This window comes from Paramisgurnus dabryanus, chromosome 19 (genome assembly GCF_030506205.2).
Source record: "Paramisgurnus dabryanus chromosome 19, PD_genome_1.1, whole genome shotgun sequence".
Classification (NCBI taxonomy): Eukaryota; Metazoa; Chordata; class Actinopteri; order Cypriniformes; family Cobitidae; genus Paramisgurnus; species Paramisgurnus dabryanus.
The window spans coordinates 3,683,101-3,709,778 of NC_133355.1; the positions used below are offsets into that span (position 1 = coordinate 3,683,101).

General features: G+C 40.4%; 4 protein-coding genes across 6 annotated transcripts in view; 2 read left to right on the forward strand and 2 right to left on the reverse strand.

The window, feature by feature from the left end:
* gpd1c (glycerol-3-phosphate dehydrogenase 1c) overlaps nucleotides 1–2,966 on the forward strand; it is a 4,719-nt gene extending 1,753 nt beyond the window's left edge. Inside the window, exons 5-8 of the mRNA XM_065283722.2 lie at nucleotides 1,655–1,767; nucleotides 2,082–2,315; nucleotides 2,406–2,512; nucleotides 2,596–2,966. Of these exons, the coding sequence (XP_065139794.1) occupies nucleotides 1,655–1,767; nucleotides 2,082–2,315; nucleotides 2,406–2,512; nucleotides 2,596–2,692 (551 nt within the window). The 3' untranslated portion in view covers nucleotides 2,693–2,966. The remainder of the gene's footprint in view (nucleotides 1–1,654; nucleotides 1,768–2,081; nucleotides 2,316–2,405; nucleotides 2,513–2,595) is intronic.
* A 2,485-nt stretch (nucleotides 2,967–5,451) lies between these two features.
* Nucleotides 5,452–10,062, reverse strand: ctss1 (cathepsin S, ortholog 1). Its single transcript, XM_065283736.2, has 8 exons — nucleotides 8,878–10,062; nucleotides 8,097–8,221; nucleotides 7,776–7,898; nucleotides 7,500–7,658; nucleotides 6,898–7,122; nucleotides 6,571–6,736; nucleotides 6,353–6,458; nucleotides 5,452–6,164 (listed from the first exon to the last, which is right to left on the reverse strand). The coding sequence occupies exons 2-8, from the start codon at nucleotides 8,217–8,219 to the stop codon at nucleotides 6,068–6,070; spliced, it is 999 nt and encodes a 332-aa protein (XP_065139808.1). The 5' UTR covers nucleotides 8,220–8,221; nucleotides 8,878–10,062; the 3' UTR covers nucleotides 5,452–6,067.
* Nucleotides 10,063–11,541: 1,479 nt separating this feature from the next.
* On the forward strand, nucleotides 11,542–13,979 carry lingo4a (leucine rich repeat and Ig domain containing 4a; the record flags this gene model as incomplete). The annotated part of the gene is given in 7 exon segments (XM_065282761.2): nucleotides 11,542–11,590; nucleotides 11,593–11,787; nucleotides 11,790–11,879; nucleotides 11,882–11,931; nucleotides 11,933–12,045; nucleotides 12,047–12,430; nucleotides 12,432–13,979. Coding segments are annotated over 7 exon segments (1,131 nt in total), but the record flags the coding sequence as incomplete, so codon positions are not given.
* A 4,027-nt stretch (nucleotides 13,980–18,006) lies between these two features.
* syngap1a (synaptic Ras GTPase activating protein 1a) overlaps nucleotides 18,007–26,678 on the reverse strand; it is a 56,060-nt gene continuing 47,388 nt past the window's right edge. For 2 of the 3 annotated variants that reach the window (XM_065283650.2, XM_065283661.2), the window contains 5 exons: nucleotides 26,120–26,578; nucleotides 25,703–25,876; nucleotides 24,032–24,243; nucleotides 23,874–23,946; nucleotides 18,007–18,534 (listed from right to left, as the gene is read on the reverse strand). In XM_065283650.2, the coding sequence (XP_065139722.1) occupies nucleotides 18,505–18,534; nucleotides 23,874–23,946; nucleotides 24,032–24,243; nucleotides 25,703–25,876; nucleotides 26,120–26,578 (948 nt within the window). In that variant the 3' untranslated portion in view covers nucleotides 18,007–18,504. Of the gene's footprint in view, nucleotides 18,535–21,789; nucleotides 22,423–23,873; nucleotides 23,947–24,031; nucleotides 24,244–25,702; nucleotides 25,877–26,119; nucleotides 26,579–26,678 lie in introns of those variants that run through there. The other variant, XM_065283670.2, reaches the window with a different exon arrangement.

The window sequence follows — 26,678 nt, forward strand, 5'->3', positions numbered from 1 at the left end:
CAACTACTAAATGAAATCCTTACATCTTTAACCCGCAGTTAAAAATCAACTCATGGAAAGAGTTTAAACATTAGCCCAAATCTGAAGTCTTGGCAATGCATCTCTCGTGGAGTTCACCATAGATATGTATAAAGGATGTCTCTAACAGCAGCTCGCATCAAATTTAACGCTCTGCTCCTGGCCTTTAAAACCACCACTGGGTCAGCACCCCCTTACCTTCACTTGCTTATAGAGCCTTATGTACCCTCTCGATCACTGCGCTCTGCCACCGAGCGACGGCTTGTGGTACCATCTCAAAAAGGGAAGAAAACACTAACGCGTACCTTCTCAGGAACTGTCCCACAACTGTGGAATGATCTGCCGGTCGTGACACGATCAGCTGACACTGTAGCTGTCTTTAAGACTCGGCTAAAAACCCATCTCTTCCACCATTACCTCACTTCCTAATTACAGATTTACTACCTTTCTTTAGTTACCCTTCTCTTTATCTCTTTCTCTAATTACCTTCCTCTTTATCTATATAAAAAGATGACTAACATACCCTCATCTATGTATATTGTGTTGGACTTGATGAGACTATTTCCAGTGCACTTATGTATTTCTGTTCTTGTGTTGCCATAATCGCTTCTATTGTTTACCTCACTTGTAAGTCGCTTTGGACAAAAGCGTCTGCTAAATGACTAAATGTAAATGTCTAACATCATCACCTGGCGGCCATCTTACCACAGTCAGCTCGCTCACTTGTAGCATTGAGTTTTAATGGTGCATGTACTTTTAAATGACCATAACTTGCTCAATTTTCAAATGGTTTGGTTTCTTACAAACGTTGTTAACGTGGCTATAATTCTGGATGATTTTAACATGATTCATGAACATTTTTTTTTGAATAAGTATGCAGTGTCATAGGTACATCTTTGACGTTTATAACAAATCAAACCATTTGAAAATCGGTAGAAAATTAAGCAAATTATGGTCATTTAAAAGTACCTGCACCATTAAATCTCAATGCTATGAGTGAGCGAGCTGCCTGTGGTAAGATGGCCGACAAATGCGGACGTTCCACTCAATTGGTCAGCAGCCTGGGTGAGACATCTAGCCTTTATTATACATATCTATGGAGTTCACACTTTATGTCTGGATCAATGTACAAAGTCAAAGTTGAGTTGTAGAAAGATGTTCTTAAGAAGTTTTCAGATATAGGCAAAGAAAACACAACTTTTCCAAAGGCATGACGCTATTTTATTTCTTTATGTTATATTATGAAAGACATGAACACATTTTACCTTAATAATGTGTGTTGACATTGCCTTCACATTGCATGTTTCTATGATGAGAATCATGTGATACGTATTCAAGAGGTAAATGCAAGATGTGAATTTAAGCATAATTCTTCTGCACATGTGCACAATATCTTTTTGCATCTGATTGAGAAAATACTCTGATTCACGTGTTTACATGTGTACTTTTCTCCTGATGATCAGATCATAGATCAGACTACACCACCCATTTTAATACGATCAAAATTTGCATCAGATCGACCTCAATCGTATTGATTAAGGTGTTCGCATGAAGACTTTTCAGCCATCAATATGGATTATTTAGTTGTATGTAAACGTAGCTAATGTGTTTATGTGTTTTGTGTGTGTTTGATCAGGAGCCACTAATGAACGCAACGGTAAAATCTTTAAAGAACTTCTGCAAACTCCAAACTTCAGGATCACAGTGGTGAAAGAGAGCGACACCGTGGAGCTCTGTGGAGCTTTGAAGGTATTTTAACACAAATTTGTTTTTATTGGATTAGTGAGAACATCTCAAACCAGGATCATTCTTCACACAATCCTGTGGATCCGTCTCTTAAAGGTGTAGCGGAGGATTTTTTCGAATTTTAGAAAAGAACCGCCTTCTCCACTTTTTTAAAAAATGCAATCGCACAACACCCCTGATTGACAACTAGGAGGACCAATAGTCTTGATGATCCACTCAGAAAAAGAAAATCCTCCGCAATACCTTTAGCTTTTAATCTGTTGATGTTTTAGATGACAAACGATCAGTCGTCTCTCTCTGTTGTCTTCCTCTGGTAGAACATCGTGGCAGTGGGTGCTGGTTTCTGTGATGGTCTGGGGTTTGGTGACAACACTAAAGCTGCTGTGATCAGATTGGGACTCATGGAGATGGTGGCCTTCGCCAAAGTCTTCTGCAAGAGCGCCGTCTCCTCTGCAACCTTCCTGGAAAGCTGCGGGGTCGCCGATCTCATCACCACCTGCTACGGCGGACGCAACCGGCGCGTGGCTGAAGCGTTTGCTAAATCGCAGAAGGTCTTGAGTTACATATGAGCGCATCACAGAAATAACAGCCGCACTATGATGTTGTTGTGTTATCTAACGCTTGTATGTTTGTGTATTTAGTCGATAGTTGAACTGGAGGCGGAGATGTTGAATGGCCAGAAACTTCAGGGCCCTCAAACATCCGCAGAAGTCTTTAAGATCCTTCAGAAGAAAAATATGGTGGACAAGTAAGTGAACGTGACATCATCACTATTCTAGCATTATTGACCCAATCTGATGTGTGTCTATGTGTGTGTGTGTTTGTGTGTAGGTTCCCACTGTTTGTATCTGTCTATCAGATCTGTTTTGAGGGTCGACAGGTGAAAGATTTCATCCACTGCCTTCAGAATCATCCAGAACACATGTGATGTCATGTGATGAGAGTAAATACACAAACACAAGCTCAGCACTACAGAGACTCTCTTCAGTGAGCTTCATTAATTACAACACAACGTCTAACAAAGTGTATAACAATAATACTACTACTGTATTTCAGTGTTTTATAAACAAACCTCAGGGTTGAATCGCTGGTAAACGCACAGAAACCCTCAGCTTTATTCCTGTGGTGTTATAGATTTAACTTGTAGTCATCATGATAAAGTATTTTCACAATAAATACACAACTTTATTACTGGTTATAAAAGTTTTGCTGTCATTCATTTAACAAACATCTGAGCTCATTTATGTTTAAAATATGACAAAGCAATTTTAAAATATGAATCAATATTCTCATGGTCATATAAGGGACGGCTTTACTCATCTCATGAGATCATCTGTCTGATCATTTACGAGCAGTCACGCATAACTAAACACTCTTCATCTGGTTATCTTTTAAAAACTAGTGACTTGAAATGATGAGTCCACCAAACCAAAGAATTAAAGAAAAACATCCAAAATGCACACCTATGCACTTTGCCATTTTCTAGTATTTATAGTGTAAGTATTGTGTACTTCAAGTAACCAGATGATGCAATCGTTCAACTGAAAATTTGAAGTGTGCAATCCAACCGGTTCTGGCTAGAGGGGATACAGCTACGGCCAAATCTCGCAAGATGTTGGGTTTGGGGTCGCATTTAGGATAAAAACAGCACTCCTGCTGAGATTTTACAAGATTTGGGCCGTAGCTGTATCCCTTCTGGCCACGCCGGACACTTCAATTTTCATTTTATTGCATAGAAATATATATAACAATAAGAAAGTTATAGCAGTGTTATAGTACATAAATGCCATCAGTATACAGTACACATGTAAATGATTTACATAACACAAAAATAACCAGAGAAAACTAAAAATACACTATATAAATAAATTGCAAATTTGCAGATAAAATAAGAAGCCCTGGAAGCTTTATTTGTACATTTATGCATTACATTACAGTATTGCTTAAATTTGCTAATAAAATGGAGAAGACTTGGCTTACCACCAGACCACTTCACTTTATGTACATATGATGAAACTTCCCCATTAAGACACGCTGGCACTTCATGCACTCAACGGTTGTGTCTTCAATAACGTGACGAAAAAGAGTCGGGGCTATCGGATGCCGTGAGAGCAAAATGTACCATTTATTTGATTTATTATTATTGAATACATCATTTTACATACAACAAAGGCAAATATATTCATTCTATATAAAACGATTGAAATAACAGGCGCAACACAGTATAACCAAAAAGCAGATTTATGAATGAATACAATTAAAAAAGAAAAGAAAGGAGAATAATAAATACAATTTTAAATCATCAAAAAAAAAAAAGGCAACATCACAATAAATCAAGAAAAATGTACCTGTGGAGACGGTTACATCTCAGTCTGACCTTTACTGAAGTGTTGAACAAAACAAATAACAGTGACGTTAAAAAAACTGTGTACACATTTTCATTGACTTGATTGTACTATAAGTTTGACGTCATTAGCCCTCATCTGGGAAACTGCTTATTAAAAAACATGAAGTGTTACTCTACTAAAACTGATACACTAGACGGGTGAGTACATAGTGATCAATGTATAGTATGTGATTTGGGGACACCGCTAAACAACTTAAAGGCCACTTGCACTTGTTGCCAGGTTCACTGCCTGTCGACTGACTTCTGAATTGGGGTTCATTAAAGGGATAGTTCACCTACAAATTAAATTCTGTCATCAATTAATCTCATGATGTTACAATCCTGTATAAATGTCTTTGTTCTGATGAGATGTGTTTGTAACCAAACCGTTTATGAACCCCTTTCACTTCCATAGTATTCTTTTGTCCTACTGGGCTCATAAACAGTTTACAAACATTCCTCAAAATATCTTCCTCCGTGTTTATCAAAACAAAGACATTTATACAGGTTTGTAACAACGATAGTATGAAAAATATGACAGAAATTTTATTTTTGGGTGAATTATCCCCTTAAAGTTTAAAAGGTTAAAGATTGAAAGATTCTGTTTATTAGTTGTTGATATTTGGGCTGTAAGTAGTCATTGGGCTGTTCTTGTTAGACAGATCTGGCAACCCTGCTTGTACCATGCATGTTTAGGGCCTATGGTCGCATTTTTCTCACCTCACCTATAGACACACACTTCACACTTCACACACACACTCCTAGAAATAAACAACATTAAAGGGGACAGAGAATGAAAACCCATTTTTACCTTGTCTTTGTTTAATAATGGTAGTCTACTCGCATTCATGAACATACAAAAAGTGCTAAACATGCTAAACATCTCAGTCTCATAGAAATTCCTCTTTTAGAAATGTCAGCCAGAAAACGGCCCAATCTGAAAAACTGATGCTTATGACATCACAGGCATCTCACTGCCCCTCCACTTTAAAATAATTGGCTACATTTTTTTGAGTGGCAGCAAAGTCAGCCAATCAGTAATGAGATTGCAAGTTAAACCAGTAGGGGGAGCCAAATAGGTGCAAAACCACTTGTTTAAAATCCCCCACCCTAATAGAGCTATCTGAGAGAGGTTTTTAGGAAGCTTCTAAGACATTACAGACCCAAACAAAATTTTTTGTCTGCACTTCACAGAACAAAGATAAATACCCCGTTCAATCATTCTATGTCACCTTTAACAATACTGCAACAAACTGATGTTTATATAAACAAATGTAGACAAGTAAAAAACAGAAATTGGGTCATTCTCACGCACCACTGGAACGTCATGGCAGATTTTAATGATATAATTTGGTAAAACAACAATGATCATAACAAACATAATTGTGTTCTCTACCTTGCACAAAGAATCATTTTAATGAATTATTTTGGTATTTTATCACTTTCTCAGCTGAAAATCTCATAACACGTACTGCTATATATGTTGTTATTTAAACAGATTCAAATTAAAATCTTTTGAAAATAATAAATGGACAACATATTCTTAAATGACAAACACTTGTGCCATTACCTTTTCAATAGCTACCGACTAAATAGATAGCGACTGCCTTTAAACAAATCAAACCTTGTTTTAAATGAATAAAAAGGAAATTTGCTGATTAAGGTATTTTAAAATAAAACATTTCATTGAATCACCCACACTGCAAAAAATGACTTTCTTACTCAGTATTTTTTGTCTTGTTTTAAGTACAAATATTTAAAAATTCTTAAATCAAGATGTATTTTCTTGATAAGCAAAATGAAGTCTTTTAAACAAAATACACATTGTAAGTGAATTTGTGCTTGTCTAAAAACACAGAGACTTATTTTCTTAAGATTTGGCTCCTACAGTGTGTTTAATGAACAGATGAAAGAAGTTCAGATTTTGGGGTAAATAGCAAAGCTGGATATTCCACACATGTTTTTATTTCGTGCAATACGGAAGAATCCATTTTCACCCCAACTCGTCCCCCAACTGAGAAAGAAAAATGATTTCAAATGTTTACCTTCAGATATCAGCAGAACCTACAGATACTATAATCCTGTATCATTGTGTGTGTGTGTGTCTGTGTGTGTGTGTGTGTGTGTGTGTGTGTGTGTGTGTGTGTGTGTGTGTGTGTGTGTGTGTGTGTGTGTGTGTGTGCGTGTGTGTGTGGTTCACACCTGTTCTTCACCAGCCAGTAATCTTTTCCATTTTCTGATCCATAGCCCACGATTAGAACTGCATGATTGATCAACCCAAAGCTGCACTTTGGATCATTATATATTCCTGAACACACAGATGTTATATGAGGATGATGATGTGTGTGTGTGTGACAGGTGAAGCAGATGTGTGTGTGTGTGTGTGTGTGTGTGTGTGTGTGTGTGTTTGTTTTTCTTACCACTTCTGTATCTGTGGAAGGAGGCGAGTTTGGCATTCATACCGACAGAAACGGGTCCAACATTAGCCACAGCAAACTGAATGGCTGCTTCATTGTGTGGAGGAATAATCTGAAACCCTGAACAATATCCAGCTCGACCAGTCACTGAATATCGACACAAACCTTGCTGCAAATCACATCACATCAAAAACATTAAGTACAGATACCAAACCAATACATCATAGGTCAAAATAAAAGCAAGTCTACATTTGTAAAATATCTAGTAACTGTCTGTCTCTCTCTTCAGCTGTCTGTGTGTTTGTGCGGTGTTGTTGTGTACACTTGTACCTTGTGCTCATAGGGGTAAAACATGTTGGAGTCGATCCCTTTGTTACGGATGATGTAGAGAAAAGCACGAGACAGGTATCCACCTTTACAGCCGTGATTCCCCAAACTCACACTGCAGTCCAGAAGATTCTGAGGACTCAACGGAACCAAAACTCCAGTTTTTCTTTTCATCTGACCCTCAAGAGCCCCAACGGCACTGAAGGCCCAACACGACCCACACATACCCTAAACACACAAACAAACACTTCATCACACTCCTACAATCATTCAAACACTCACTACAACACATATACTACACCAGTGGTTCTCAAACTTTTTCCACGTGCGGCCCCCCTTAAAAAAATGTATGACAAAAAACTGTTCTAAAATGTAACATTTTAATTAAACAAAACATGTTAAGTTATACAAAGTAGTGCTGTTGGTTAGTAGCCTTATTTTTTTAGGTTTAATTACACAGAATTCATGATAAATGAATGTATTTTATAAAATGTCATTAAACTGGGGCCCCCCTGGCACCATCTCGCGGCCCCCCTGGGGGCCCCGGACCCCAGTTTGAGAACCACTGTACTACACTACAGTACACTACACTAGAGTACACACACCTGGTTTTGGACAGGACTGACGACTCCATGCTCAGTCCAGTTGACTCTGGATGGGAGGTTCAGGTGAAGTGCAGGTGTCGAAGGGCTCAGTGTTAAATTCATATCAGAAAAATCTTCTTCCATTAAACCGTTGAGCGAAGGATTGACTTCATCTGCTGTCTAAAACACACACGCACACACACGCACGCACACACACACACACACACACACACACACATATATTTCCCAGTATTTATTCTGCATTATTATGAAAAACTGCTGAATGTAAAGCTGTACCATATCACTGAGATGATTGAGACCCAGTGTGAATGTGTGAAGCCCAACATCTGCTTCCTCGTTATGTTTCAGAACATCCTGAAAATTCTTCTCCCAGATGGATCTCCTGTACACCTCCTCCTTCTACAACAACACAACACAACACATATTACACTGATTGTATTAATGCATACAAATGGACAAGATCTATGTTTGTATCAGATGATCTGTGTTCCTCTACAATTCAATGCAGTTCTGGATGCATCTCACACAAACCATTCGACTGATCTCAGGTCATTGGATTAAACAAAACTGATTGTGTGTGTGTGTGTGTGTACTCACTGTGTTTCTGTAGGTCTTATTGTGTTGTGATTTCCAGGTGATCCATTGATCATTTAAATGTCTGATCTCTGAACAGATCAGAGATCCACACAGAAGAAACAGCACAACCCTTAACGCCAGCATATCTACACACACACACAAACACAATTTAATTCACATTTATCTGAATAACACTTTTCACAACACAAGTGTGCTTTATACGACAGAAACTCTGCTCTGGCATCTGCAGCTGGACGGCGTACAATGAATCAACTTAAGAGTTTATTAAATTCATAAAGATTTGAGTAAGCAGATTGGAAAAAAAAACATATTAAGACAAGTTTTAAGTCAAGTTATGTCAACTATATACTAGTCAAAACTTAAAATATTAGGTTCAATTGAATTATTTTCAATTATTCCTCTTCTACTACGGTTACTACAGACATTGCTCTGGTGCTTATTTGACAGGTCAGGTGTGAAAAATAATTAACACCCGTGAAACATTTCTCAGAATCAGAATAAAGCATTCAACAAACCTGTGGAAAAAAAATTTATCCTGGCAGTGCATGTAAATTAAATGTAAAAATAAACACTATAACACGTAAATATTTATAAGATTATATTTGTGTGTTTATTCCTCTGAGATGAGTTGAACTCTTATAATATTCTGTGTTTTCATTAGTAAATATCATGAGTTTAATCCCCACACATCCTAATGAAAATATAATGCACTTTATTAAAATCCTCTGTCAAATGTGATGATGTAAATCTAACAGATGTGAGTTAAAGAAGAAGATCTTACCGGTTTATGTTGATGATGAAAGACAAATGTTTGGACCGTTGTACTTGACTCAGAAGAAAGAGGAAGATTCACATTTCAGTTCTTGTGTTTTATATTTCCTGTGTTATTTCCTGATTCTCTCTCTTATCGTAAACTCTGTTAACAGATCAGTCAGTAACATCATCTCTCTCTCTCTGTTCATCTATCTGATCAAGTTTTTTCTTTTATTTTGATCAGTCATGTAGTTCTCATTTAAAACTCTATTGTATAACATACTCTTATCTTTAAAGAGGTCATATTATGAGACTTTTTAAAGATGTGAAATAAATCTTTGGTGTCCTCAGAGTCTGTATGTGAAGTTTTAGCTCAAAATACCCCACAGATCATTTATTATAACATCTTAAAATTGACACCTTGTAGGTGTGAGCAAAGAAGTGCTGTGTTTTGTGTGTGTCCTTAAAAATGCAAATGAGCTGATGAAATGCAAACACTGATCACCATAATTATGGTTTGATGAAATTGAAACTCAATTGTGCTGTCAATCATTCTTTCTCTCTCTCTCTTCACTAAATGTCAGTGCTGTGGTTGGTGCAGATAAAGGGGCGGTATTATTATAATAAGATCCCCTTCTGACATCATAAGGGGAGCCAAAGTTCTATGAGCTATTTTTTTACATGCTTACAGAGAATGGTTTACCAAAACTAAGTTACTGGGTTGAACTTTATCACATTTTCTCGGTTGATAGAAGCACTGGGGACCCAATATAGCACTTAAACATGGAAAACGATTTTCTTAATATGTCCCCTTTAAAGTAACTCATTAGCTCCACCCCACCCAACAAATTAACCTAAGCTCTGACTCCACCCATAACTCCATCTGCCCTAAACATCAGCATCTTCTGCGTTGTGTTCACACTAACACAAGTGTGTGACTCTTACACAGCAGTGTTGATGCTGACTGAAGTGTGTGTGTGTGTTAACCATACTGATACTGTCAGTGTCACACCCACAAACAAACATCTCTGATCTTATCTTAGAAGAGCCACTAGTGAGGGGATAAGACTCATAACGTGTGTGTTCATGTCGTACCATTAGACACTCAGTGTTGTATAAACTCAGATACAAACACAACACAACATGATGCTCACAGATGAACCGGATCAAACTCAGAAACCTGACAGAGAGAGAGAGAAAGAGAGATGATATTAAACATTCAGGCCTGTCAATCATCATGGGCTTATAAGACAGCCTTCAGGCCTCTGTGTCCAGCTGCAATTCTTCCAGCATCCCTCCTCTTCCTCTATTCTTCCTCTGTGGAGTTCTGTTGTAGGGGGGTTGAACTTGGGTCTCGAGCCCCGGCCTCAGGTTTGCTCTCTCTGAAGGGTCAGACCTTAGCTGCCGAGCTCCCTTTCAAGGACAGCAAGCCAAGTTCATTTAACATGAATCATTAATATTTGAATGCACAGGTGAAATGAGTGACACATCAGATCTCTACAGTGATTTCTAAAAGTATCACAGTGTAGAAGTTGTGATAGAGGCAGAGAACTTAAACTAACCAGTCTTTCATAGTCCTTGACTATAGCCAGTTTCAGCAGTATCAACATAAAAAAATGGCTTTCATGGAACAAACGTAACTTAACAAAGAATCAAGAACAACAGAGACCTTTTAGAGTCATTTATTAAATTGCTCCGTTATTCAGCCCATCTCATTTTTCTCTCATTTAAAGATCAAAGTTTAGAGATTATTTTTGTACAAGTTGAGACAACTCAAACATGTGTTTTAGTCTAGGACTAACCTTAAACCTTGTCTGTGAAACCAGGGGTCAGTGTTTTGTATGTCAGGACTGTACTTTTATATTCATATACATACACATGTTCTTTAACCCTTTATAACCAAGAGCTTAAATTGATTTTACATCACATGATCAGATTCTCTTTACTCTCAGTCCAGATATAAATCTGAGCATTTACTGTAATTAATGTTCAATTATGCATGTGTTTCAATTATGTCAAAGATTATTGGGGGTCCCATAGCTAACCCCCCAGCCAAGACCCTTGTCATTACAGTGTTTTGATTTCACAAAGTAAGACTTGATCCTGGATCAGAATTTGTTGTTGATCCTCCTGGATCAATGTTTTAAGAATGTTTAAGAAACCCCAAATTACCCTTAACTGAAACCATAACCATTGTTTACCTCTCAAATTAATGTGTAACAACTGTGACATAACCCTAACAATAAAAGGTCTGGGACCACCCCAGCCCCCCCCCTCTCAATTCAAACACTGCATTTAGATTCACTTAAAGGATTACTCCACTTCTTTTATTAATCCTTTAAGTCTCAATTTTAAGATTTTAGCTGTGTGTGTTAACTTTATAATGTTTGGCATCTTTAAATATTGAATCACTGTGGTCAACTCTGTTATTTGTTGTTTGTTATAGGCTTCTCACACAGAGGCTGCTGCTGCTTTTTGTTTTCTTTAGTTATGTTGATTGCAGTAAGACATCCTCTGTTATTAATTCATAAATCATGACTCTGTTTCTGGTTTCTTCATTGCAGATGTTTGTGGTTGTTGACTGGAGGTGGTTGTACCGGTGGACGGTTCTGCAGTGAGTAACAGGTGTGACACCAGCAGGACTTAATGTTCAGCGCTGTGACTGCTGCTTACTAAAACTCCTCATTGTTAACGCTCCTCCAGACAGCTCACCTCTCTTCCTGAGGACATTCCAGAAAATTCCCAAAGCTTAACTTGTCCAACAACAGCTTAAAGGCTTTGGTGAGGCAGCAGTTTTCCAGCCTGGTGCAATTACGAGAGTTGGATCTCAGTGAAAACATGCTGACGGTGTTTGAGGTCGAAGCTTTCCTTGGCCTGCTAAATCTTCTCATGCTAAGACTTTCTCGTAACCATCTAAAGATTATTCCAGTTGGAGCTTTTTTGGCCTGGCAAACATCCATCTGGTGGACGTCAGTGAGAACAAGATCTTGGTGTTCCTGGATGACACGTTTGAAGAAATGTCTTCTCTGCAGAACTGGATGCCAGCAAGAACGATCTGGTGTTCATCTTGAGGCATGGGTACTGCAGGTCTGATGAATCTGCAGGAGTTCAACTTTAACAGGTGGAACCTGACATCGCCGTCTCTACTCATCGGCCTCTCGCAGTTGCATTTCTCAGTCTCTGCACTCTGCCTGATCATTCATTTCACGTGCTGAGCGTTTGCAAGAGCTCAGTGTGTCTCACTGTCGCTCGCTAGCCATCGACAGCCTCACTGGACTCTATCTCACCCTTAGCCACTGTTACCTGATCTCCGTATCGGATTCTTTACTGCGTCATCTGGTGTATTTGTGTTATCTAAATCTGTCCAACAGCCCCATCACCAGCGTTCAGTCCAACCTGCTGAAAGATTTGTTACCATTACAGGAGCTGCACTTGATGAGTTGAAGTCTGCTGAAGGTGGATCCGTGTGCGTTACACGGTCTTGCTTCTCTCCGCTTTCTCAACGTGTCAGGTAATCGCTTCGAGTGGGCAGCATTCCAGTCTGTAGATACACTGTAGGTACTGAGATTGAATGAGAATCCGTGACTGTTATCTTCTCTGGGTGACGCTCCAACGTCTTTGCTTTGAAGGACATTTGGCATCCTGCGCTGCACACATGCAGGTACGTGGCAGAATGATCAGTGACATTACTGACGTGAAGCTTCCTAAGCCGTTTATCTGTTGCCAAGCTCAAATTCTCACACGCAAACCACAAGATGTTCGTACGGACGAGAGGCATACCGTCCTGTTCTTCTGCAAAGCAGATGGAGACCCAGCACCTTTCATCTTTTGACTGAATCCAAAGCTATTCAGAAACAGTTTAAGGATTAACCCGAAACAGTTCCGGCTCGTTCTCTCTGGAGGTGTGGTGTGCTGCATTTGGTGAAAACACTGGTGATCTAATTCACGATGGGCTTCAAGAGGTAGATTAAGGGTTTGAACTTTATCATTCTTGTTAAACACAAAAATTTAAACCGTGAGCTCTGATGTTATGAAACTGCAGTGAACTGCATGATCAGACTTTAATGTGAATTAGAATCTAAAGAGCAGTGAGACTGTAATTGACGAATTCATGACACACTTGAGCTGTGAGTTTTTCTTTCAAATTTAAGGCAGTTTGATTGACATTTCTCTTCAGCATGTATATATTTATTTGTTTGTTTGTTGACATACTTGAAAGTTTTGTAGTAATTCCCCAGAAAAATGTAAACGTTTTCATATTCACAAAAAGAAAGACATTTTTGTTTATTAATCATTGTCCATAAAATGAAGTTCATAATTACAATAATAATATTTGAATATAATAATATCTTTATAATAATCATTATATTATGAACATTCAAAACATCACTCTATATGTAGAGATGCTCCACTCGAACAAATCTCTTCTGCATTCAAGAATATTTCCATGGGTAAATATATAAATATATACATCCTACACTCCTGAATTGGTTTGGAGGGTCGGGGAAACACTATGGCTTGTCTGTGTCTATGGCTAAACTGGTGGGTGGGTTCCTCTGTAGGAACCGTTTCATTATGATATTAAGACAGAAAGTTTGTCAGTTAGAGCTGAAGTGCTACACAATGGGGATAAAGATACACCATCACAATCTGTCTCAGTATAATCCACCCCTTATACACATAAAATGGCTGTATGCTATCAGAAAATTGTGCCAGAAAGTTGTGAAAAAGTTACATATTAATAAAGAATCAGTGATTCAGCAAATGATTGAAAGTGACACTCTCATAATCCACATCTCTATGGCAACAAATGTCAATCTGACAGGTTGTGTTTGAACCAGCCAATCAGCACTGAGGAGAGCTCTGCGTTTAGCCAATCAGGACTGAAGAGAGCTCTGCGTTTAGCCAATCAGGACTGAAGAGAGCTCTGCCTTTGGCCAATCAGAACTTAAGAGAGCTCTGCCTTTGGCCAATCAGAACTTAAGAGAGCTCTGCCTTTAGCCAATCAGGACTGAAGAGAGCTCTGCGTTTAGCCAATCAGGACTGAAGAGAGCTCTGCCTTTAGCCAATCAGCACTAAAGAGAGCTCTGCGTTTAGCCAATCAGCACTAAAGAGAGCTCTGCGTTTAGCCAATCAGGACTGAAGAGAGCTCTGCGTTTAGCCAATCAGCACTAAAGAGAGCTCTGCGTTTAGCCAATCAGGACTGAAGAGAGCTCTGCCTTTAGTCAATCAGAAATGAAGAGAGCTCTGCGTTTAGCCAATCAGCACTACAGAGAGCTCTGCGTTTAGCAAATCAGGACTAAAGAGAGCTCTGCGTTTAGCAAATCAGGACTGAAGAGAGCTCTGCCTTTAGCCAATCAGCACTTAAGAGAGCTCTGCCTTTAGCCAATCAGCACTAAAGAGAGCTCTGCCTTTAGCCAATCAAGACTGAAGAGAGCTCTGCCTTTAGCCCATCAGCACTTAAGAGAGCTCTGCGTTTAGCCAATCAGGACTGAAGAGAGCTCTGCCTTTAGCCAATCAGAAATGAAGAGAGCTCTGCCTTTAGCCAATCAGAAATGAAAAGAGCTCTGCGTTTAGCCAATCAGGACTGAAGAGAGCTCTGCCTTTAGCCAATCAGCACTTAAGAGAGCTCTGCCTTTGGCCAATCAGAACTTAAGAGAGCTCTGCGTTTAGCCAATCAGGACTGAAGAGAGCTCTGCGTTTAGCCAATCAGCACTACAGAGATCTCTGCGTTTAGCAAATCAGGACTAAAGAGAGCTCTGCGTTTAGCAAATCAGGACTGAAGAGAGCTCTGCCTTTAGCCAATCAGCACTTAAGAGAGCTCTGCCTTTAGCCAATCAGAAATGAAGAGAGCTCTGCCTTTAGCCAATCAGAAATGAAAAGAGCTCTGCGTTTAGCCAATCAGGACTGAAGAGAGCTCTGCCTTTAGCCAATCAGCACTTAAGAGAGCTCTGCCTTTGGCCAATCAGCACTTAAGAGAGCTCTGCCTTTGGCCAATCAGGACTGAAGAGAGCTCTGCGTTTAGCCAATCAGCACTAAAGAGAGCTCTGCGTTTAGCCAATCAGCACTAAAGAGAGCTCTGCGTTTAGCCAATCAGCACTACAGAGAGCTCTGCGTTTAGCAAATCAGGACTGAAGAGAGCTCTGCCTTTAGCCAATCAGCACTTAAGAGAGCTCTGCCTTTAGCCAATCAGAAATGAAGAGAGCTCTGCCTTTAGCCAATCAGAAATGAAGAGAGCTCTGCGTTTAGCCAATCAGGACTGAAGAGAGCTCTGCGTTTAGCCAATCAGGACTGAAGAGAGCTCTGCGTTTAGCCAATCAGGACTGAAGAGAGCTCTGCCTTTAGCCAATCAGCACTTAAGAGAGCTCTGCCTTTGGCCAATCAGAACTTAAGAGAGCTCTGCCTTTAGCCAATCAGAAATGAAGAGAGCTCTGCGTTTAGCCAATCAGGACTGAAGAGAGCTCTGCCTTTAGCCAATCAGCACTTAAGAGAGCTCTGCCTTTGGCCAATCAGAACTTAAGAGAGCTCTGCCTTTAGCCAATCAGAAATGAAGAGAGCTCTGCGTTTAGCCAATCAGGACTGAAGAGAGCTCTGCGTTTAGCCAATCAGGACTGAAGAGAGCTCTGCCTTTGGCCAATCAGAACTTAAGAGAGCTCTGCCTTTGGCCAATCAGAACTTAAGAGAGCTCTGCCTTTAGCCAATCAGAAATGAAGAGAGCTCTGCGTTTAGCCAATCAGGACTGAAGAGAGCTCTGCCTTTAGCCAATCAGCACTAAAGAGAGCTCTGCGTTTAGCCAATCAGCACTAAAGAGAGCTCTGCGTTTAGCCAATCAGGACTGAAGAGAGCTCTGCGTTTAGCCAATCAGCACTAAAGAGAGCTCTGCGTTTAGCCAATCAGGACTGAAGAGAGCTCTGCCTTTAGCCAATCAGCACTTAAGAGAGCTCTGCCTTTAGTCAATCAGAAATGAAGAGAGCTCTGCGTTTAGCCAATCAGCACTACAGAGAGCTCTGCGTTTAGCAAATCAGGACTGAAGAGAGCTCTGCGTTTAGCAAATCAGGACTGAAGAGAGCTCTGCCTTTAGCCAATCAGCACTTAAGAGAGCTCTGCCTTTAGCCAATCAGAAATGAAGAGAGCTCTGCCTTTAGCCAATCAGAAATGAAGAGAGCTCTGCGTTTAGCCAATCAGGACTGAAGAGAGCTCTGCCTTTAGCCAATCAGCACTTAAGAGAGCTCTGCCTTTAGCCAATCAGGACTAAAGAGAGCTCTGCGTTTAGCCAATCAGGACTAAAGAGAGCTCTGCGTTAAGCCAATCAGCACTAAAGAGAGCTCTGCGTTTAGCCAATCAGGACTGAAGAGAGCTCTGCCTTTAGCCAATCAGGACTGAAGAGAGCTCTGCCTTTAGCCAATCAGGACTGAAGAGAGCTCTGCGTTTAGCCAATCAGCACTTAAGAGAGCTCTGCCTTTAGCCAATCAGGACTGAAGAGAGCTCTGCGTTTAGCCAATCAGGACTGAAGAGAGCTCTGCGTTTAGCCAATCAGGACTGAAGAGAGCTCTGCCTTTAGCCAATCAGGACTGAAGAGAGCTCTGCGTTTAGCCAATGAGAAATGAAGAGAGCTCTGCCTTTAGCCAATCAGGACTGAAGAGAGCTCTACGTTTAGCCAATGAGAAATGAAGAGAGCTCTACGTTTAGCCAATGAGAAATGAAGAGAGCTCTGCCTTTAGCCAATCAAGACTGAAGAGAGCTCTACGTTTAGCCAATCAGGACTGCGGAGAACTCCGCATGGGAACTGTAGGCACAGAAACACTATTCATTATATTTTTCATAACTATTATTACCTAAAATGCAGACAAAATTAATACTTTTAACATAAAATAAATACAAAGTAATTGACTCACGCACCAGTAAAGCAGCTACTGGTGTATATGATTATCATCCATCAAACATCAAGAAAAGAGAAAAACTCAAGTGACTAAAATGAGAGAAACCTTCCATCAGTAAATCTGAACTCTATGTACAGAAACCAGCAGACAGCCTCACGAAACAGCACATGTGTGTGTGTGTGTGTGTGTGTGTCTTCTGTTCCAAAACCTGGTGATCCACTTGATCTCTACACTGAATAAAAAACCCATCAGTGTCCCTACTATAATAAAACCTCTTGATGCCATTACTGAAAGTGCTACTGTACATTAAAACAATAAACGTTGTGCAATATATATTTATATACTGTTAGGGTAAATGCATTTTCTTTACATTACATCTTTACATTATAAATAAATCTATTTATCTAAATGGAGATACTACAGGTCATTTATTGATCTTGGGTGGGTGGGTGCCTTACGTCATTGGTTCACGAGGGTTTGGAACAGAGCTATAATAATGTGTGGCTAAATGAATTGTTGCTTGGTTAAAAAACAAATAAATAGTTTAATACGTTAAGCTTTAATCTGTCAGATTTCACTCAATAAATGCAGTGTCATAACCAGCTGTGGAAAAAATTGACCTTTGATATAAGATTTGATTGTAAACTTCTCTCCTCACCCATGTTTGATGTATAATACACACGAGATTGCGGTGCATACGGGTCTAGCGAGAACATGAACCAAGTGACCGACACAATTTCGCATCGCTCGTCGCTGTCGAGGCGGTTCAGGACAGGACCTTGGGTTGATGTGGAAGAGGAAGGTTTGATTGCTTTGTCACATTGCGTCTGGTTAAGACACAGCGTAATTATTAACCACACGCACAACAGACGTACACATCCATTAGTTCTCGAGAATCAAGCCCACATCGAATCACAAAGTCACCTGATAACTGATGCCAACATTAAAACCAAGATCACTTCATTACACGCAATCCTCTGCTCGTCTGTGGTTTAGATGAAGAAAACTCAGTCACACGGATGAGATCGTGAGCGTCCCACTCACTCGTCCGTAAAGTCTTTCCTTGCCCTGTTTTTGAATGGAGCTCTGTAGGCACGGAGAGGAGAGCCCGCCCCCTTCTCAGGACAGGAAGAGGCGGGGATTCTGAGCGCTATGACAACGTCTCATTGGCTCAGAAAGAATCAATCGCCTCAAAACAATATTTGAAAAGGATTGAAAAAAATTGTTATTGAGTTATTATTAGGAAGCTGAGGCCGCGACTGATCAACACACGCACACAAACACACACACACGCACACACACACACACACACACACACACACACACACACACACACACACGCACACACACACACACACACACACACACACACACACACACAGACACACACACATACGCACACACACACACTGAGAGAGTTAGAAAGAGAAAGAGAGAGAGTCTTTCTCTCTCTCTCTCTCTTTGTCTGTTCATTGTGCTGATTATCAGTGTGTGATTGAATCGATCGGCCTCACGATGCTGATTGTCTTCCATTTGGCTGAAAATTTCCCATGATGAATATATGTTTATATTATATATCAATATATAGATATATGTATAGATATATATTCTCAGCGTGTGTGTGTGTGTGTGTGTGTGAGAGAGAGAGAGAGATTACAGAGTTGGAGTTGTTCTTCCTGCTCGAGTTCCGCCTCTCTCTTCTCTCTCAGCCAATCAACAGACAGTCCTGGGTTGAGGTTTAACCAATTACATGTCCATTAGTCCTGCATGGCCAATCAAGTTCCAGAATGGGCGCCATAAATGGGCTGAAGAGAGAAACAAGAGGCCAAGGGTGAGCCTGTGACCAATTATAACATGATATACAGTACAATAATAAACTCTCATTAAACACAGCTCACATCTCTTTTGTCTGCTTGAATGTTATGAAATTATGACCTGGCCACCCCCCACAAAAAATAAAATAAAGATAAAATAAATAAGAATAATCTAGTTTTAGAGCCACTATGATAATAAACCATAAATATTGTACCACACTTCTCTGTTTTGACTGTATGTTTTAACAATTATATTCTGATATAGACCCCTTTATCACCCACGTCACTGTGACGTCACCGCTCTAGCTGGAGGCAAAAAATAAGTAGGAACTCATAGCCGACACGCTAAAAGTTTGAGTTTTTGACTTTAAAATGTCATCTTGTTGTGTTTTTGGCTGCCAGATTAGAAGGAACAGCACTTTTGGTTCAAAAATAAAGTTTTACCGGATCCCGGCAGACATTTCTTCACAGAAATCAAGAAGACAATTGTGGTTGAATGCAATACGGCGTACAGACTAGACGATCATAAATAATACTCGTGTTTGCAGTGCACACTTCATATCAGGTAAAATGATCTATGCATATGTACTGTTGTGTTGGTTTTATCTAGTACAAATCAGCAAGTTTCTGTTTTATAGGTGAAAAGTCGCCAACCGCGCTATTGTTTAGCTTAAATGTTAAACAAACATACAGCGATAGATGTGTATGCCATCGTTTGAATAGTCTCTTAAAATAATCCACATTGCTAATCATAGTTAGCCCAGTGATAAGTTACATAAGACAGTAAGCCTAGACAAAATTACCCAAATCCACCTGAAAGTAATTCATATGTTGTCTATGAAATATCTAAAACCTGGTTAAAATTGCAAGAGTTAATTTACAAAAATACCTGTCACGGTCCCGCAGAATCAGTGACTGTACATATTCGGACAGATCCGAAACTAATTCTGCATCCATGTTTAATAAATCCCTCCTAAAACATGCTCGTTTAAGCTTGTCAACATAGCCTCTGCGGCTCTTTCTGCCTCCAGCTAAGCCCCGCCCACACAAAGACGTCACAATGTTTACCAACTGTAAAAGGGTCTATATGAATAAAGATGTCAGTATAGTTCTCTGGATCAAGCTAAATTCATTTACCATTCACACTGAATTAATGAGGAGGTGGGATAAAAATAATTGTCAATGGCTTTCCATCATGAGAGTGGATAAATAAAATAACATCTGTAGCTTTAAAGGGGCCATGGCACAAGACTTTTTTAAGATGTTAAATAAATCGTTGGTGTCCCCAGAGTATGTTAAGTTTAAGCTCAAATACCATATAGATAATTTATTATAACTTGTTAAAATTGCCAATTTGTAGGTGTGAGCAAAAATGTTGCGCTTAAAGATGCAATTTGTATTATCTGCGCCGCTAGATGGCGCCAGATCAAATCAATAACAATGACGTTGTTTAATGAGGCTCTGAAGCAGCGTGGAGTTATGGGCTTTGTAGTCTTTAACTCAACTGCCGATGGCCATCAATCAGGCGCGAACAAGAAATCACATTGAGGGATAAGGTAATCAAGTCTTATAAATTTTGCGTTTGATGACATCGTTTATTTCATTATGTAAGTTTATATGTGATGTTCAAAACGAAATTGTTAGTCAAGATGTTACAGTATTAGTCCAAATTCGATGGTTAACACAGCACAGAATTAAGTACAATACCTCTTGATGTGCATATCGTCCACGGGAAGACGCGCTGATTACAATCTACACACTAATGTTGTGATCAATATAATAGCATACGTCTTTTGAAGGGTTACGAATCAAAACAACTCACCCATCGCGTAAACCACAAGCAGGATCAGAATATCGGCCTAGTTAAATGTTGTCGTGATGCTCTCTGCATCCAGATAATGCTACAACAAATTGTTCCTCTCTCGTTTTGTTCCAAACTCTTCTTGGGTCGTTGGGTTGGCCCGTACGCTTACGGGAGCTGTCTTCGCTGACACAACCAGCGGCAGACGGTAAAGAGTAATCCATAAGTTCATAAGCAAGCGCGTAGCCCGACAGGCGCTAACGCATAGTTCCGCATTTGTCCAGGACACTGGCTCGCTGCGTCCGAAAACTCAAGGCAGTGACTTGTTGCCTCGCTGACTCATGAGGCCATGACCTCAGAGGCATGAACGCAGCTCAGAGAAAAGCTTTCCGACGCACTTCAAAGGCAGCGTGTTTGAAATATAAACAGAGAGCGCCTTTGTGATAACTAATCACATATTTGAAAACTACAATACTAATTTCTCGCTAGAAATGCATCTAAAATGTGTAAAAAGTGAAAATATACGTTTATTTACACTAAATTTGTGCTCCCGTCGCTTCCTTGGCCGCCATTTTATTTTTTCGAGCTCGACCACTGTTGTCGTGGTTTACGTCAGTAAAGGCGTCATTGACAGGAGACTGCACTGCCCCGTGTCAATGTTTTGAATGAAAATTTTCTCACGATTTACAAGTAGTTGAAAACATTACAGATATTAATAGTAATCAGCTGGACAAAATATATAACACTGGCCTAGTGGTTTTTGGACATTTTACTGCAAATATTTTACAAATTGCACCTTTAAATGCAAATTATCTGATGAAATGTCAACACTGATCCCAATGATGGTGGTTTGTTGCAAATGAAACTCAATTGTGATGTGAATTATTTTCTCTCTCTCTCTTTCTCTCTGCACTAAATGGCTGTGCTGTGTTTGGATAGTATAGATTAAGGGGTGGTATTATTATATTAAGATCTCCTTATGACATCATAAGGAGCGCCAGATTTCAATTACCTAATTTTCCACGTGCTTGCAGAGAAGGGTTTACCAAAACTAAAGGGCTCGTTATAGTCGTGCGTAAGTCCTACAGCGTAGCCGCGACGGCGTAGGATCCGCGTCGGTTTTCATTTATACTTTTGCGTCATCGTCCGCGTCAACTTGCAAACACGCGCGCAAACCACTGGTTGGCAGTTTCCACGCGTGTAACCACAGTAGCAGCGCGACCGTCAAAGAAGAAGCTTAGCAAGTTAATCCACAAACGAAGAAGAAACAGCAACTTGTTGTGTATGATTTGAGAAGACCAGCAATGACGGAAGTAAATAAACAACGACTTTTGATTCACTTTGAGTTAAATCACTCCTCAACTTGGCTCATCTTTGTTTTCACCCCTGAAAAGGAAAATATCTATGACACAGTTTTTTTTACCTGACGGGAGGGGTTCTGATGGACCAATCACAGCGCTTGCGGTCCGCGTAGAACTGACGCGCTGTTAAAAATTTTGCGAGGTGCACGTCAAGCTACACAGTTACGCACAGGGTACGGATAAAACTTATCCACGACTATAAATCGGGCTTAAGTTACTGGGTTGATCTGTTTCACATTTTCTAGGTTAATAGAAGCACTGGGGACCCAATAATAGCACTTAAACATGGAAAAAGTCTGATTTTCATGCCATGGCCCCTTTAAATCATTGTGCATAAGGAAAAGTGTCAAATAAATAAAACTAAGTATAATCGATGAGTGATTCACACACACTCACGCATACACAAACACACACACACAAAACATCTCTCTTTGACTTTCCATACAGCGCTTCTTCTGCCTGACTATTCTACTCTGGCCCTTCTGCTCTCCGGGTCACCACAGCCTCTCCCGCCCGCGTGAAGCCCGGGTCACCGCCGACCTCTCTGTTGTGACTGAGGTGCAGGCGGGGGGGAAGAGGGGGCAGAGCTCCGTTCCAGGGGGAACTGACGGAGGAACCACCCAGAGATGAAACACCTGAGCTGGGCTTCACCGTCACAACAGCCTCCCCTACTGGAAGCAGACACGAATCATTCGAACCCAAGGAGAACAGATCGTCCTATCAGAGAGAAGAGAACGACATGCAGTACAGAAGCTGAACCAACGTGAGGAGGCCAGAAGAACAGAGAGAAGAAGAGACGGACGGATGAAAGAGGTGCCGAAAAGATTTTATTTCTCCTGAGAGTCCTGAAGAATTGAGATAAATAGATGTGATCCTCACATAAACCTCTCATCTGACTTTAAAGTAGAACTGCAACTAACCATTAGTTTCATAATCAATTATTCATAATCTAATAAAAACCTGGATTTTCCCCTTACTTTAAAACAAATGCTTAGTTTTAATACTATTTTTATATATAAAAAAAAACAATTAAACAAATACAAATTCATTTATATTAAAGGAAATGAAACCTTTATTAACCAGCATTCGTTTGTGCTTTTGCTTCTGTCATTATTATGTCAGTGTTGCCAGATCCACGTGACTAAACCAGCCCAATGAGCAATCAATATTAGTCCAAAAGCATCCCAATGAATATTCACAGCCCAAATACCAACAACTGATTAACATAAATCCTTCATCTCTAACCTGTAGAAAAAAGCCCAACCTGCAGTTTAAAAGAAAAACTTGGCTTAAACGCAGCGGACCTGGCAACACTGTTTTGCTTTTAAACAAGCTGACTGCGCAGTAAGAAGAAGCCCCTGATAAATGTGCAGCTTGCGTTGTATGAAGAAAACAGCGTCTGACTTTAATTATAAGTGCATAGCTCAGGCTGTAATAGGAGGACGCTTGTCCGTGCTGTCCAATGGTGGTGCGGGAACATGTGATGTCACAGACCAACTAATCAATAATAAAATGAATTTTATGGATTACTGTAGTCGATGCAGCCCTACTTCAGAGGATCTAATGCTGGTCACTATGGGCTTTTATTGTGTCATGTTTCAGCCACAGAAGAAATAAAGTCACATGAGTTTGAAACAACACGATGGGAATCACAATTTTACTTCTGATAACAAAAAACAGAAACACGTAAAAGGACGAAACAAACAAAAATACAGAAAGAGAGAAAGTGATTAGAGGTTGCTGTGTGTCAAGCCAATCACAGGAAAGCGCTGGACTCCGCCCCCTCTCTGAGGTCATCCTACCACTGTCAGCCAATCGAAATGCTTTAGAGTGATCAGCAATAGTTTTCTTAATCCGAACATCAGTCAGGCTGAACTACACAGCACTACACATCTAACCCACAACTGTAAGATGCTTTGGATACTCCACTGCATCCACTGCCTTACCATACACACACACACACAATGCACACGCGCACACACACACAACACACATGCACACGCACACACACAAACATGACAAACATGAATGACACAACAGATGAGTTACGAGTCATTGTTATTTGAATGATTCACCTGAGAGGTGACGTGTGTGTGTGTGTGTGCATGTTTATGTGTGTATGTTTATGTGTGTGTGTGTGTGTGTACTCTGTGTGTTTGTGTACAGACCTGTTCTGTAAATATTCTGGTTTTGAGGTCTGGCATGCCACTTCCTCTCAGTTCATCCTCTACCACCATCAACCTACAACACACACACACACAGATGTACAGATTCCCATAATGCACTATGATCAGTACTGAAAGCGTTCATCTGGCTCATGTCTGACCTGTTAATGATGCCTTTGATCTGCGAGTCTTTCTCCATCTGCTGCATGCGCAGACGTCGCTCGCTGTCGTCCAGTCGACTCTGATACTGCAGCAGGATTTTACTGGTCTGTTGCTCCTGCGAGTGCAGACGCCGCTCATATTCCTCCAGTTTACGGTGTGACATCATCAAACGCTCCTTCAGAGAGTGAATCTCCTCCTCGTACTCACGCACCTGCACATCACACATCACATTTCAAGTCAAACTCTGAGATAATACTTCACACAACCGGTTTAAGACGGCAGCATTTCCATCAATAGCTGAGACAAAACTGACCTTTACACGTGTGTGTGATTCACAACCTGTTTAAAGTCTATAATGTTTATGAGTGAAATACATCTCTACATGAGAACTGGCGGTAATAAGAGTAGGGATAGGAAGCAAAATTACAGACATTTTCAAGGCTGGAAACTTTCCATGGGAATTAACAAGAACATAATTAATGGGAATATAAGGGAATTTACGGGAGCAATGGGAATTTATCGGATATATTAATTCATTAATTTGTTACATTTATATAGCGCTTTTCTCAGTGCTCAAAGCGCTTTACATATGAATGGGGGAATCTCCTCAACCACCACCAATGTGCAGCATCCACCTGGATGATGCGACGGCAGCCATATTGCGCCAGAACGCCCACCACACAACAGCTTATTAGTGGAGAGGAGACCGAGTGATTTAGCCAATTAGTATGAGGGATGATTAGTAGGCCAATGGGCAAGTTTGGCCAGGATGCCGGGGCACACCCCTACTCTTTCGAAGGACATCCTGGGATTTTTAATGACCACAGAGAGTCAGGACCTCGGTTTAACGTCTCATCCGAAGGGAATTAACAGAAATATAAGGGAATTAACGGGAATAAATGGGAATAAACAGGAATATAAGAGAATTCATGAGAATATAAGGACATTAATAGAAATTAACAGGAATATAAGGGAATTAACGTGAATTAATGGGAATATAAGGGAATTAATGGAAATATATGGGAATTTACCGGATATATATGGGAATTAACACAAATATAAGGGAATTAATGGGAATAAATGGGAATAAACAGGAATATAAGAGAATTAATGGGAATATAAGGACATTAATAGAAATTAACAAGAATATAAGGGAATTAACGTCAATTAATTGGAATATAAGGGAATTCATGGAAATATATGGGAATTAACGGGAATATATATGCAAATTAACAGGAACATAAGGTAATTAATGGGAATATAAGGGGATAACGGGAAATTATGGGACTAAATTGGGAATTCCTCTCCATTTTCCAGGCCTTGACAACCACAGAAGCCACACTTGCTGCATTTAAGCCAAGGGACTACATCAAGTCAAGTAAGTTTAATGATAAAACTTGGATAAATATATTTAATCTATGGAATTATCGTTTGTATATGATAAAGTTTATATACATTTCTCAAATAATTCCCATCAATTCCCATTAAGCTTCCAAGATTAAGTTCCCATGGAATGTTTCTGGAAATGTACCGGAAACGTTACACCCCTTTACAACCTTAAATAAGAGAAGCTGTAAGGTCAGCATCTTAGTACTACTAACATCTGCTTCACTACACACCCTGTCCTGTTTATGTTGTGTATAAAGTATAGATGGCGTGTAAACACAGACCCGGTCCAGGCGAGATTCATCCATGCTCTTCGAGTGTTCCTTCAATTTAAAATCCTCACGGTCCACACGGAGGCTCTCGATGTCTGCAGACAGGTGTGGCATGTTGGAGACCCAGGCCACCGTACGCTCGGAAGCAGCTGTGGGGGGATTGAGGGTGGATGGAGATTTGGAGCCCTGAAGAAAATACACAATGAGACAGACATGTATAGGAATATAACATGAGATAATCTGGTTTGCCAATTCAAGACTCTTCTATAAACTATGTAAAACTAGCATCAGACAATTAGATATTATTAAATTATTGGTTAGGCAACTGAGCAGCTAAGGTGAAGATTTGACCCATATCAAGGATGTACAGACACTCCCATCACTAACCAGTTAACAAAGTAAGTCAATTAAACTCAACATTTGACTGACTTGTTTGTTCATGGTCGGCTTTAATAAATGCTGTTGGTTTGTCTGCTGCGCAGGTTTGGCCGTCTGGTTGCTCGGTGTGTTTTCGACATTCTCGTTAGCGCTCCCCTGACCGGTTGCGTTCTCGGCAGCCGTGCTGGACTGATGCGGCAGTCCGGGGGCGGGGCTTTCCTTCACCGACAACTGCTGCCTCGGGGCCTGCCTCGCCCCGAAACTCGACTCGGGCGACTGGAGCAGGTTCCCGCTCTGAGGACGGGCCTTGGGCGGTGTGGAGTTTACGGCCGAGCTGATGGACAGCTGGTGGGAGGGCTGAGGCTTTACGCGTTGAGCGGGAGAAGGAGCCACGGAGGCCTGACGGACAGGATGAATGGTGGTCGGAGGAGTGGCCAGAGAAGCGGGCGTGCCGGTGCCGGTCGCCGTCTGTGGGGCCATGCCCATTAAAACCTGCTGCTGAAGATTCTCCTGATAGGAAACAATAAGGGAGAGATTTTCAATCGAAAATTGTTCCACCTGTCACTAGATGACAAAAAACGCTTTCACCATAAAGTGTAGTCGCTCTATA